Source organism: Chlamydotis macqueenii, chromosome 3 (assembly GCF_036417535.1).
Source record: "Chlamydotis macqueenii isolate bChlMac1 chromosome 3, bChlMac1.mat, whole genome shotgun sequence".
In the NCBI taxonomy this organism is placed as follows: domain Eukaryota; kingdom Metazoa; phylum Chordata; class Aves; order Otidiformes; family Otididae; genus Chlamydotis; species Chlamydotis macqueenii.
The window spans coordinates 82,053,417-82,066,403 of record NC_141558.1 but is presented as its reverse complement, the minus strand read 5'-3'; the positions used below and the strand labels follow the sequence as shown (position 1 = coordinate 82,066,403).

Here is a 12,987-nt window from a genome sequence, read left to right as displayed (position 1 = left end):
TTGTTACCCGTTGCTCTTCCACATCTGTCTCCTCTTGCAGATCCCGAGGTGCCAAGCCGCTTTGAAGCCTCCTGGTCCGAAAACACCTTGCTTACAAAAAAATTAAATAAATAAATAAATAAAAAGAACAGCGCCGAAGACAAAACCTCGCAGACGCCCCTCCCCTAGACACAGCAACGCAAACCCCTTTAGTAGTGTTTACTCGTAGCTGTGTCCCCACAGCCCCCGCCTTTTGTCATTATCGTGCCAGAAGAGAATATTTAGGGCGATCGTGGGTAATATCCTCAGTGCTTTCTCTTCCCAACTTTCTCTCCCTCACTTCCGTCCCCCCACCTCCGCGCCTTCTCCATCCCTCGGCCAGTTTGCAACTGGATGGTTTGGTTCCTTTCCCCTCTTTTTTTTTTTTTATTATTATTATTTTTTTTTATAGAAAGTTCGGTGTATCGGGGCTCTCTGCGGGGTGGCGATGCGGCTGCGAGCCATGGGTGCCCTCTGCATTTTGGACTCGCGTGTGTGTGTGCGCGCGCGTGTGTCAGTCCGCACACCCATGTCCTCTAGAAAAAGGCAGTGTTGGCCTGTCCTCTCCCTACACGCGGAATCCAGGCCAGTGCGACGTGGAGCTCAATAAGAAGCTGCATGAATACACACGAATAGAAAGTTGTGCTCAGCTAACCGAAGAAATCAGAGCAATGCCAGGGCACCAACGTCCACGGTTCTTTTCACTTCGGGCCTGGGCGGTAACCTCATCCCAGGATGCTAAAAATTAAGGGCAACGGGCAGACGGATTCGAGCCCCTCTAAAAGGCGGCTGGAACCGATGTGGCAGAGGGAGTCGGGGCTGGTGGAAAGCCCACGCCTGTCCGCAGAGGACCGGCAGTAGCCGGCCGGCACACAAAGGACACCCGGCCGTGCCAAAAGGGCTCAGGCCGTCCCTCGGGCAGCGAAAGCGGGGGTGGGGCAGGCAGGTGATTTCGGTGGGCTGCAGTTCCCCCACGCCGGAGCTCACTGGGGATGGAGGCAGAGGTGTAGCCGTGGGTGACGGGGCAGGAGCGGGGATAGAGGGTAACTACCGCCTCCAAATGGCTCTCGGAATCGGCGAGTCTCTGCCCGACTTCCGACGGGTGGGTCGGGCCAGTGCCCCCGGAGCCGGGGGGTGGGGGTGCGGGAAGGTGCAAGCCGGGGGAGCAGGGCCGCCTACGGCCATCTGCCGCCCGTCCTCCGGCTTTCGCATAAATATTGATTAAACGCACTTCAGCTTCCGAGTAATTTCATCTTCATCAACGGCCGAGCCAGGCGCGGGTAATAAAACTGAGACGGGCCGTCGATAACGCCCGGCCAAGGGCAGGGAGGGGGCAGCCCCCCAGTTTGGCGAGGCTCGATAGGCCCTATCTTCCCGGGGCAGACGGACTTAGTGGGTGAGAGGGCTTAAATGCAGATTTTCATAGATTTACACCTCAATCAGCCATTCAGGTTTTTAATGCAAATCCTAACACAACACCCTTTATCCACCACCGAGCCCAGCGTATCATCAGCTGCACCCTTGGCACCCCGAAACCTGTGCCACTCTCGGTGTCTGCCTGTCCCCCCTCTCCCCTGGCAGCCTCACACAAAGGCCTGCAGGCTCCGGGGAGAGGCCGACACACCCAGCTCCCTCCTCTGGGTTTAGGCTGGGGGCTCAGGCCAAAAGGGGGGAACTTTTCGGGGATGCGAGGGGGTGGCAAACGGCATGGAAGCAAGGGCCCTGCCTGGGAGGCTGAGGCCGGGGTGAGGTTGAAGGCAGTCTCTGGGTCTCTGGCCTCCCCTAACAGCCACAGCACGATGGTGATCTTCGGGAGCCTTAACCAGAGGGAAGAAAAATCCAAACCTCGGCTGAGGTAATTATTGCTGCCGGCTTGACGCCTTCTAGCTGCAGCTTCCAAACGTGAAAATGAAGGAAGTGAAAGAAGGAAAGACAGATTAAAAAAAAATCCCAAACTTTCACGCCTCTGAATCCTTTCAGGTATTACATCCCGTTAAAAATACAGCAGGATGAGGACACTCCTACCAGCAAGGAGCAGAAATACCACACTCGAAAACGATCTTCTGACATCGAAAATCTCCTGCCTACCCGAACTCAGGGGTGACGGGAAGGGCCGGGTTCTTTTTTTCCTGTGGAGGCCTCTCGGCGGCCTCGCTGACGGGGGCGAGAGAAAGAGCGGCCCGAGCTCAGGCGTGAGACCCGTGGGGGGTGCCGGCCATGAGGGAGCCTTTTATCCCCTCCCTGGTGATATTTTTCCCCTCTAAAAGACGCACGGGGGAGGGGAATAACTAGGTTCATCGCATGACCCCCTTCTCCCACCCACTCGGAGCACGGGAACCCCATTTTGTGTATTTCCTGCCCCCCCCCCCCCCGCAAGCAATTCGCATCCGTTCTGGTTTCGTACAACCGGGCGTTATTTTCTTTTAACTCCCCTCTCGTGTTGGCGACGGGGCAATGACGCCGCCGGAGCTGCTCGTGGGGAGACCTCGCCGCCCAGCCACTCGTGGAGCGAAGACGGCGAGGGGGCGAGGGAGGCGAAACTCGATGGGGCGGGCGCTCAGCGGCCCAGCGCGGAAAATCTTTCCTACACCGGCCACAGGGGTTCTCATGGGGGGAATGCGTCCCCTGCCCGCCCGCTGCGCGCATACGCGCGGGTTTTCCTCAGGGACACCAAAGGTGTATGAGCGTATTTGCACATCAGCTTATTTCCTAAAATTACCCATGGGTGGCCTGCTCTAAGATCTCATGCCCCAGGGGGTTCCCCCAGATCCCCAGGTAGCCCCAAGGGGCGAGGGGAAGCCCAGGCGCTTCCTGAGGATTTCCATGAAACTAGCTCGGACTTCCCCCCCACACACCCCCCCCCCCAAAAAAAAAAAAAAAAGGAGGGAGGAGGGAAGAGGGAAAGGAGACACGGTCAATACAAAGGTAGATCGGAAGTCCAAATTAGTTTGGAAATGGTCAAGAAATTCCAGGCACGTTTCTCCCTAAATCCCTGCTAAGTTTCAAAATTGTATTTTCAAGTAAAAACAAGTTTAGAATTTACCTCTTGTTAATTCACGGCTGAACAATCTGCCCAGGGCAAAGCAAAAGTTTAATGAAAAAAAAAAAAAAGAAAGAGGAAAAAAAAAAAGAAAGAGAAAAAAAAAATGAAAGATGCTGAAATACTGTTAGTCATGCAAATAAAGGCTTCTTTCAGCACATTACAATATACTCCGGGTTCGAGGGGAGGAGCTGCAGCCCGCTTAGGGCGAGGAGTTTATGTTTTTGTTTTCATTTAAAGCTACAAAACAAATCCCGAAATGTCTTAACCGCTCTCCGGAGACAGCCGGCCCTGCAGACAGGCGGCCAGGGGGGCGCCTTTCAGCTCGGGGGGCACAAAAAAAAAAGGACCGGGGCTGGGGGGTAGGTAAAACGGTGGAGCCCGCGGTGACGGAGGGGACCGGGAGCGACTCGGCCGCGCCTCGCTGCCGCCCGCAGCCTCCGCGCGGGGTGGGTCGATCCCCCCAAAATCCCTCCGGGGCGTCCCGCTGGGGCAGGGGGCGCGGGGCGAGGCGCCCACGGGGGAAAGCGTGTTTTTCCGTGGCGGACAAAAACACCGACATCGCTGAATAGATAAGAAAATGGAATACTGTATTTGATTTAGAAAGTTTGTACATATAGATAAACACGCAGTTAAGGAAACAATAGTTTAAGCGTCCTACGTGGAGTTTAAGAAGAGACCCCCCAAAGCTGCTATGAAATACTCAAAATAGCTTTTGCATAAGATAACTACAGTTGCACCCTAAGCTTTTTTTTTTCTTTTTTTTTTTCTTTTTTTTTTCTATCGCTGAGGTCCCTTTTGAAAACCTAGCACGTCAAATCTTGACAGCTAAGTTTGTGCAAGGAACACCGAGTCAAGGAAAATAAAAAGGAAAGAGAGAGAAAGGGTGGGAGGGAGATAGACGGGGGGGAGAGGGGGGGAGCGGGAAGAAAGAAAGAGTAGAGCAAATATCATATACAAGCATTTCTACACATATATTACAAACTGGGAAAATGACCGCATCATTAAGATATACATAATTCATATAAAATTTTGAAATAAAAATAAAAATCTGTTACAGTCATAACTATTCTTTTTCCACATTTATAACCAGTACCCACACAGGCAGTGACAGAAGTGTAGAAAAAAAGGTGCTTACGAATAAAATGATTGTCTGCTGAACGAAAAAACAGAAAATTGCTTCTTGGTTGGACCATCACTTGGACTTAAAAAAAACCAAACCAAATCAAACCAAACAAACAAAAAAAAAAAAAAAGAGAGAGAAAGGGAGAGGGAGAGAGAAAGAGAGAGAAATAGGACCAACGAAAACGCGATAAACATTTGTTATTTCCCTCTTCAAGGAGTTCCTTTTTAATTTTTTTTTAATTTTTGCTTTTTGTACAAATTCGATCGGAGTTTGCGTTTGTTTGTCTGGTTTCTGTTTGTTTTCCTTTACTATAGAGAATATTTTTTCCCAGATACAAATTTAATCATCATCATCATGCAAGTGGGTGAAATGCGTCCATGGAAAAGCGCAAAGGAGAAATCGTGCTTGTCCTAAAAAGAATACAATTGTCACTTTCGCTTTGTTTTAATTTTTTCTTTTTTTTTTCCTTTTTATATATATAATAATTATTATTTCCCGCTCCCCCCCTCACGTCCCCCCCCCCGCCCCCGCTGCAGCACCAGCGTTTGTGACTGTTGAAGTTTTAGCTCCATCTCTTGGTGGTGGTGTTGGCTGACGGTGGTGGTGGTGGTGGATGCTCTGATCCCTGTCTGTTTGTTTGCTATGATGTTTGGGTCGGGTTTGGCCTTTGCTTTCCTCCTGGCTGTGTGCGTGCGTGCATGCGTGTGTGTCTCCTGATTCTAGGTTGCCTCGGTTTGTTTTGCTCGGGTCGGGGAGAGGGTGCTTGGCTGCTTGGATTTGGAATTTTGTTTGTTTGTTTGTTTGTTTTCCGATATCATACATCACATTCCGAGTCGCTGGAGGTTACCGAGAGGATGGAGGTGCCCGTCTCGGCTCTTTCTGTCAAGCTGGAGACGCTGGTGGTCGGGCTGGCCGCCGTGGACGGAGACTCGGCCGAGCTGTGTGTCGGGCAGCCGGGCTCTGCCAGCGACCGCATGCCGCTCTGTCCTATCGCCTGGTGCTGGAGCCTGCAGCGCGCCGGGAGACAAAACAACACCAGAGCTCCGCTCAGACACCGGCCGCCGCCGCCCGCGGGACGGCCGCCGCCCGACCCCGCCGCCACCCGGGAGCGGACACAGGACCGGCAGCGGAGCGGAGGGGACCCCCCCCTCAGACCCGGCCGCCTTTCCGCAGCGCCCCGCGGAGTGGCGGGGCCAAGCCGTGCGGGCCGGGCCGGGCCGCGCTGCCGGGCCGGGGCTTCCCCGCGCCGAGGGACGGCACCAGGTGCACGCACAGAGAGGAGGGGGTCGCTGCTCGAAAGGGGACGGGGAGAAGCGATTCCTCGCCCTGAGATTTTGGGAAAATCCAGCGGCGCCGGCCTCTTTCCCAGGGCCCGGGCCGCTCGTCTCCGCGGCTCCCGGGCCTCGGAGCGAAGGGCAGCTGTGGGAGCTCCCGCGGCGCTCGGCCACCACGCAAACCTGCCACCGGGACCAGTCTGCTGCGGGAAATAACCGCGCAGGATCCGCATTTCGCGCTCTGGCCAGCGTCTGCCTAAATATTTTCCGGTGCACGGATGAAATACCCTGGGGTTTGCGGCGAGACCGGCGGGACCGGCGGAAGGTCCTGTCCGGGGTGGCACCGCTGCCAGTAAAATAGAAAAGGGCAATGGTGGACCACAGCCCTTCCCTCCGCTGGAAATTTAAGCCCCTTTCCCACCTGAAAGCCAAAATCAGCTTTAAAGCACTGGTCCTTTCAGCGCCAACACTTGAGGGTAGATCGCCGTTGAACGGTTTTTGTTTTGGTTTGGTTTTTTTAAGAGGCTAGAAATAATTTCTAGGTTTCCTAGCGCGTCGTGATTATTCCTCTACGCCCGGCTATCTCGCTCGAAACCCAAAGAAAGCCAGATTTGAGGGTCAGAGCGACTGGCCCCGGACCGAGCAGCCAGCCGCAACCTCTAGCGCCTAGCACTGCCAGCGGGGATCGAAATGCACTCTTCGCTCCACCGCTTCTCACCGGGGTATTTTCTACTTAACCGCCCGCAAAGAACAGAAAAAGCGTAGCCGGCTTATTCTACATTTCTCCTTATTATTTTAAGTTGCCTAATTTCAGCGCCTTTGATTTTTCTCCCGTTTACAATTCCCGGTGCATTCATCTGCTGTCAACAGCGTTGAGTCAACAAAAGCATCCGTAGGCAACTTCTGTTTATTTACAGTCCTAAGCTGGTCTGTTTTCCATTTAATGGAAACTAAATGGCGAGGCACTTTTAGGTTGCATTTCTCCTACAGAATCCTGAATCAATAGCACTAGGGCTATAATTAGGAGGAATTTAAGAGACAGCATTTGCGAGAACAAGAAGTTTTGTTTACACGCTTACGGTGGTAGCTAAACTTAAATTAAAATAAAAAGAGTGTGTCAAACTGGATTAAGGGTCCATTTTAATTTCCAAAAAAAAAACTTCTACTGAGGATAACGAGGAAAAAGAAGAGAGAAAGCAGAGTGCCTCGCTTTTATCATGACAGAACAGAAATTTAAAAAATTAAATAAATATTTTTAAAAGACACCGAGAGACACGCAAATAAATGCAAGGGTACATGCACAGGAAACACACGACCAGAGGGTCAGGTCGCCATGCGGTGCAAACGGAGAAATGGAGACGGGGAATTTTTAAAAAAGAGCTTTCCCGATCACCTAAAGGTTTCCCCCCCCCACCTTTTTCTCCCTGAGCCAAACGGCTCTGGAGTGTGCGTGTGCCTGTGCGGGTCCTACCGCGCAGGCAGGGGAGCGCGAACGATGGGAGCGGAGCCGCTTGCGCGGCGGAATCCGCCCAGCCCCGCACCGCCTGCCCTGGCCCTTCGCTGGGGGAACCGCACCGCACCGCGGCCCGACCGGGCCCGGCTCCCCCCGAGCCGAACGCCAAACTGAATCCCGCCGAACCGGGGGCCGCCGGGGTTTCCCGTCCCCTGTCGCGGCCACTGCGCCCCGCGCACGCACGCACCCACGCAGGGATCTGCCCACGCCCGCGGGTGAGCCCCAGCCATGCCCCGCACCCCGAGAGCCCCTAGGGAGCCCGGGCAGGGTTTGGGGCGCGCCAGGCAACTTGGAGCCTCCGGCTCTCCCGCTCGGCGCAGGGACCGCCTGCATCTCGGTGGCAGTGATGGAGAGGAGGAGGAAGAGGAAATGGGACGCAGAGGAGCCCCGTCGCCCGCCTCGCCCCCCGGCCCGGAGCGGGGCCCCGTAGCACCACTGACCTGTTTTTAGCCGCCGCCGCTCTGTCTCTTTGCCTTCGGTTTTTGAACCAGTTGCCTACTTGCGTGGGGGTGAGCCCGGTGGCCTGAGCCAGTTCCCTTTTCTTGCTGGGGTTGGGGTAAGGGTCCTGCAGGTACCACTCCCTCAGGAGGCTGCGAGTCCTCTCCTTGAAGCAGTGCGTCTTCTGCTCGCCATCCCAAATGGTCCGGGGCAGCGGAAACTTCTTCCTCACCCTGTATTTATCAACCGGCCCCAGCGGGCGACCCCTCAGCTTCTCGGCCTCCTGGTAGTGGGCTTCGAGCCACATGGCCTGCAGCTTGCCGTGGGACTCCTTGGTGAATTTGTGGTTCTCCAGGATGTGGTAGAGGTCTCGGAAGTTGCCGGTGTGGAAGGCGACCACCGCCCGGGCGCGGAGGATGGACTCGTGCTTGTTGATGGCCTCGCATGCCCCCGGTGCCACCGGCAGCGACCAGAGGAACCTCCCCAGCCTCTCTATGTCTCCGGTCTCCTCCAGCGTCTCGCAGACGCTGGCCACTTGCTCCGGGGAGAAGTTGAGCGTGGGCAGCTGAAACATTGACAACTCTTCGTGGGGTGCCCGGGAGCTGCCGCCTCCACCGCCGCCGGCACCGGGGCTGCAGCCGGAGCCGGAGCCGCTGCCGCCGCCGCCGCTGGCGAGAAGGAGGGAGCGGTGGTGCGGGTCGGCGGCGAAGTTTGGCAAGAAGAAATGGGTGGGATAAAGCTCTAGCGGGGACCTGAACACCATGGGATGACCGGGGAGAGGGGGAGACGAGTCAAGGAGAAAAGAAAGAAAGGGAGGAAGAAGGGAGGAAAGGGCACACGCACCGCGCGCGCATCCACACCCGCACACGCACACGCAGCCACATAGAGGAGGCACGGGGGCACACGCACACGCGGGCACACGCACTCACTCGCTCACGCACCCTCCCCGCACACACACACGCGCGCACACGCACACACGCACTCACACACACCCGGCCCCGCGCCGCCGCCGAGTCAGGATTCAGTGATTCAACAGCGATCGCCCTAATGACAACAGCCTCATAATATCTCCCCTAAATCCACAGTGAGTGCGGCGCCGAAACATTTTGTTTCGCTTTTCTATTGGTCTTCCGAGTGTCGTTGTGGCGTTGCCATGGCAGCCGCTGCCAATCACTGTCAGCCCTGCCAATCATTACGGAGTACGTAAGGAAGGTTTTTACCACTTCGCCCAAACGCGCGGGGGGGGAGGGAAGCGGGGCGGTTGGTGGAAAAGCCTGGTTGTATTTTTTTTCTCTCTCTCTTCTTCGCCTTAATCTTTGCAACTCCTAATCTCAGCACTTCCCCTTCTCCCTGTCTCTCCCCCCTCCCTCTCCACACCCCTCCTAAATAAGGGATCAAATAATGCGAAAAGCAGTGTGCACATATTTGTTGAATGGGATGAGCAATTAGAGGGTGGAATATTACTGTGATCTTAACGAGCCTCGTTAAAGCTAAAGGAGATATGGGGGGAAAGTAAATGGGCCAGGCTGGGATACACGTTCGGATAAAGGGCTCCTAACTGAGACAATTTACACATGATTTGCACGTAGTTTCACTTCATTCTGCCTATCTGAGCACTAATAGTGCCGGGGAAGAAAAGAAAGATGAGATCATGAGACCCATCCTCACGCCGGCGACCCTCCCAGGAGCAGGCGCGTACAGCGCAGGCTGGGTCTGGCCCCTGCTCCCCGAAGCGTCTCTCCCCTCTCCTCCCCTCTCCCACTCCCGGCCCCTCTCCGCGGAAGGAGGGATCCCCCGCCCGCCGACTTCCGCGGCCGCTCCGCCGAGACCCGCGCAAGGCGCCCGACTGGGACCCGCTCCGGTTCTGCGCCCGGCCCAGCGGACGCCCAGCTCGCTGCCTCCCGAGTCCCAGCCTGGCTTCCCCGCCCGCCCGCTCCCCTTCGCCTTTCCTTTCCCTCTCCTCTCCCTCCCCGCTCTCCACTTTGTTTCTCTTTCGCTCCCGTTTTCCTCCTCCTCCCCTCCCGCCTCTCCTCCTCTCGCCCCTTCCTTCCTCCGGCGACCTTGGGAGGCCGGTCCTCACCCCCAAACCTGGCACAGCTTCACACCGCACCTCTCCTTTTCCCCGCAATTTCTGCCCTGAACTTGCAGGGTTTCTGTGCGGGGAGGAGGAAAAGTAGGCGAGCTAAAGCGGGTTTGAACCCAGATTTATTTTCTTTCTTTCCCCTCTCCCTTTTTTTTTTTTTTTTAATCCCACTTGGGAGCAAGGGAAACCTCTGTACTGGTTTGAGCCCATCCCTCAGTAAGACCTAGCTGGGTCGCCAGACCTTGCTACCGTGCAACTATATTTATTATTAGGTATGTTGCTTTTAAGAAGATTTAATCAGCATCTTGAGCTGGTAACTCTTTTGTTTAGTTTCTGTAGCTATGGAAGTGTGATTTACAGAGATTTGTACGGGTCATGGACATCTTTCCAGACTTACTGTGTATATTTAGACAGGACTTTGCTTGGTGTTAAAAAGTGTATATTTTGAATAGGTTCACACACAGTAGCAAACAATACAGACATTGTAAAGGCATGTACAACGAGTATTGAAACGCAGCATCCAGACTTCAACTAATCTGCCCTCAATAAAGCTGAAATAATTATCCTAAGCCGCCTTTCTAGAAGAAAAATCATTGAGGAATTCAAAACTTTTTTAAAGATCTTTTCTGCATTCCGATGGAGATCGAGGGGTGAGGCTTGGAGCCCAAACTACTTTCAGACATCAATGGAGGGAAGGAGGGGGGGAAAGAGAGATATTACAATTAAAATGTGAAAACATAGCGTGACTTGCCCTATCCGAAGGATAATAATAATACTGCTATGGGTGGTAGAGGTTCTTTAGCTGGGCTCCGAACTGGTTGTGATCCTTTCACAGCGCGCTTCTCGTGAAATAATTCCAAGTGGCAGATGAATAGGTCCAGTTGGAAGAGCTGCTGGACTGGAAGAAGCTTGCTGTATTACACATTCATCTGATTTCCACTAAACTGTCATCGGTGTGCTACACGGCCTCATAGTCCTAATGGAAATAACTCGCCCTCTTAATTTTTAGTGATCTGCTTAAACACTTCTGTTAACAGACTTGGGGAGAACTTTTTTTTTCCCTCCCTCCCTCCTGGCTCATATTTCCAGTTGTACTGCTAAGGAGGGAAAGAGACTTCTCAGCCCCTCTACAAATCGACTTGGAGGTATTAATTGAACAACAATATGTTTAGCCAAAGATTTTAATACACACACACACAAAATCTTTTTCTTTATAATCCTTTCCTTTTATGTAAAGGATTACAGAGGGGAGGGTGGGGGGAATTCCTACGGGAGTTTCTTAATATTTGATTCCATTTTTCTTCAAGCTGCAAATTAAACTACCTTAAAATGTATTTCCACAACAAAATCCAAGCTGACCTTTTTTTTTTTTTTTTTTTTTTTAAATCTCCCAGACGATCATACTCTTGTGGTTCACCCATAGGTTGCATCCCTCTGTTAGGATTCCTGGTGAACCTTACAAAGCTTCAATATAGATCTTCTTTCTTTCTCTCTGTTTCTTTCTTTTTACCTGTCTTTCTTTCCCTTTTCTTTTCTTTTCTCTTCTTTTCTCTTCTTTTCTTTTCTTTTCTTTTCTTTTCTTTTCTTTTCTTTTCTTTTCTTTTCTTTTCTCTTCTTTTCTTTTCTCTTCTTTTCTTTTCTTTTCTCCTTTTTCTTTATTTTATTTTATTTTCCTTTATTTTATTTTCTCTTTTGTCTTCTCTTTTATTTTCCCAGACACACGAAGCATGTTATAACTGCATTTCTGGCGAAAATCTTTCTTCCAAAACAGCCTCCCGTAGGGCATTTCACTGCATGCTTACTCTGTGTGCGTGTGTCTGTGTGTTTAAAGCCACACAAACCCGCAACCCTGATGTGCCTGTCAGCCAATACCAAGGTCCTGCCGAAAGCCCGCGCTCCCCTCCGCGTGCCGGCCGCCCGTCACAGGAGCTCTGCCAGCCAGCTAGGACGGGGCCAGCACCCCAAAACGCTCGCATCCCTTCCCACGGCTGGTCAGCGCGGGTCACCGGGGCGCGGCCGTCGCCAGCCGGACCCGGGGAAGCGGATACGGTGCCGGCCCAGGCTGGCCGGGGACTCCGCGCTCCCCGAAGCCAGTTAGGGGCACGCTCCCGTCTCCCGAAACGCGCAGGCAGAGGATCCCTGGCGCTCCAGCTTTGTGTGCGGAGGCCGGGGCGCAAATGGCTTTTTAATGACGGCGGCTGCTGGCTTCAGACTCTCAATGGGATCAGCTCATGCCCAGCCCGGACCCGCCGGGCTCCCCGGCCGCAGAGCCAAGGGGCGCGGAGCGGCCCGCGGGGCAGCGCGGAGCGGCGGGCGCGGAGCCGGGCGCGGCCGGCGGCAGAGGGGAAGGCGGCAGCGGCCGGGGCCGGGCGGAGGCTGCTCTCTCGGCTGGGAAAATCCTTTCCGGATCCTGTAAGTTTGTGACGGGCGGGCGGAGGCCCCGCGGGGGAGCCCCCCGGGGTGCGCTGCCTCGGCACCCACCCCACCACCCCCTCTCACCCCAGTCCTTCCACATCCGGGCCCAGGGGTGCGGGGCAGCGGCTGGCGGGGTCCCTGTCCATCCCTGTCCCACCCCCCCGCTGCCGGTAGCCGTTTTCTCCGGGCAGGGGAACCTGCCGTCCGTTTGCACTCAATCTTACTCAGTCCCACACGATTCATTGTTTTAGCTGCTAGAATGACACGCGGCTCTGCAGGGCAGGGGAGCAGTTGTCGTCCGCCCCCCCCGCCTTTCTCCCCCAAACATCCTCCTAAATACACCGGGACAAGCCCGTGCTCTCTTCTGGCGGGAGCCCTGCGAAGTTGTGTGCGTGTGTGTTTGCGTGTGCCTGTGTGCTGCTCGGGCTGCCGACCTGGAGGACTTTTCCGAGGAGAGGAAGGGAAGCAGGGAGGGGAAGCTCTTTTATTCCACCGCTTGTTTTCATGGTCGCTCCCAGGAGGCTGCGATTTTCTGCTGCCTAGTTAGTGCCCCTTAATCCTGACTCGGGACTGACTCAGTCGGCGCTTGCAAGGGCTGATTAAAAAAAAAATATATTATTTATTTTTAAACCGGGGGAGGCAGAGGTTCAGATCGGTCTGGGCCGTAGCGGTCGAGGCACCGGCGAGTGGAAAATGCAGCACCCAGGCCGTGGCGAGGGGGAAGGCGAGGGAGGAGAGAGGGAAAGCCTGGGGCAGGTAAAGGAGAACACATCGCCTCGATCTTGTTAGGTTTTTTATTATAATTATTAAGATTTAATCCAATTTTTTTCAGTCTTCAGTTGGCAAGAGCTGACAATTTTGCAGCGATGCTGTCTTTGCAAACACACCTACCCTCCTCCCTCCTTTCCTCTTTTTGTCTCTTTCTTCCTCTGCCTCTCTTTTGAGCCGCGATTTCCCGACATAAATGAACGCGCATTTGATGGGTGTGCGCCATGCGGCCCATTCGTCTCCCTCTTGATGCCATGTGTGCTGTACTGGCCGTGCTAAGAAACAAGTGATCAAGTGATTTCTTTTTTTTTT

At 54.1% G+C, this 12,987-nt stretch overlaps 1 protein-coding gene across 2 annotated transcripts; it reads right to left on the bottom strand.

The window, feature by feature from the left end:
• Positions 1-3,627: 3,627 nt before the first annotated feature.
• Positions 3,628-8,455, bottom strand: SIX3 (SIX homeobox 3). Of its 2 annotated transcripts, none has more exons than XM_086744388.1 (3): positions 7,412-8,455; positions 5,005-5,191; positions 3,628-4,594 (listed from the first exon to the last, which is right to left on the bottom strand). In XM_086744388.1, the coding sequence occupies exons 1-3, from the start codon at positions 8,170-8,172 to the stop codon at positions 4,493-4,495; spliced, it is 1,050 nt and encodes a 349-aa protein (XP_086600514.1). In that variant the 5' UTR covers positions 8,173-8,455; the 3' UTR covers positions 3,628-4,492. The 2 variants fall into 2 exon arrangements, with proteins under 2 accessions (XP_086600514.1, XP_086600513.1); XM_086744387.1 differs by having other exon boundaries at positions 5,032-5,191.
• Between the last annotated feature and the right edge of the window lie 4,532 nt (positions 8,456-12,987).

Coding starts and splice junctions, on each gene's coding strand:
- SIX3 (XM_086744388.1), bottom strand. CDS start 8,172: ATGGTGTTCAGGTCCCCGCTAGAGCTTTATCCCACCCATTTCTTCTTG. Junction 5,192..7,411: donor GCGGCGGCGGCTAAAAACAG/GTCAGTGGTGCT, acceptor GGCGCGCTGCAG/GCTCCAGCACCAGGCGATAG. Junction 4,595..5,004: donor CCAGCGACTCGGAATGTGAT/GTATGATATCGG, acceptor TATTCTTTTTAG/GACAAGCACGATTTCTCCTT.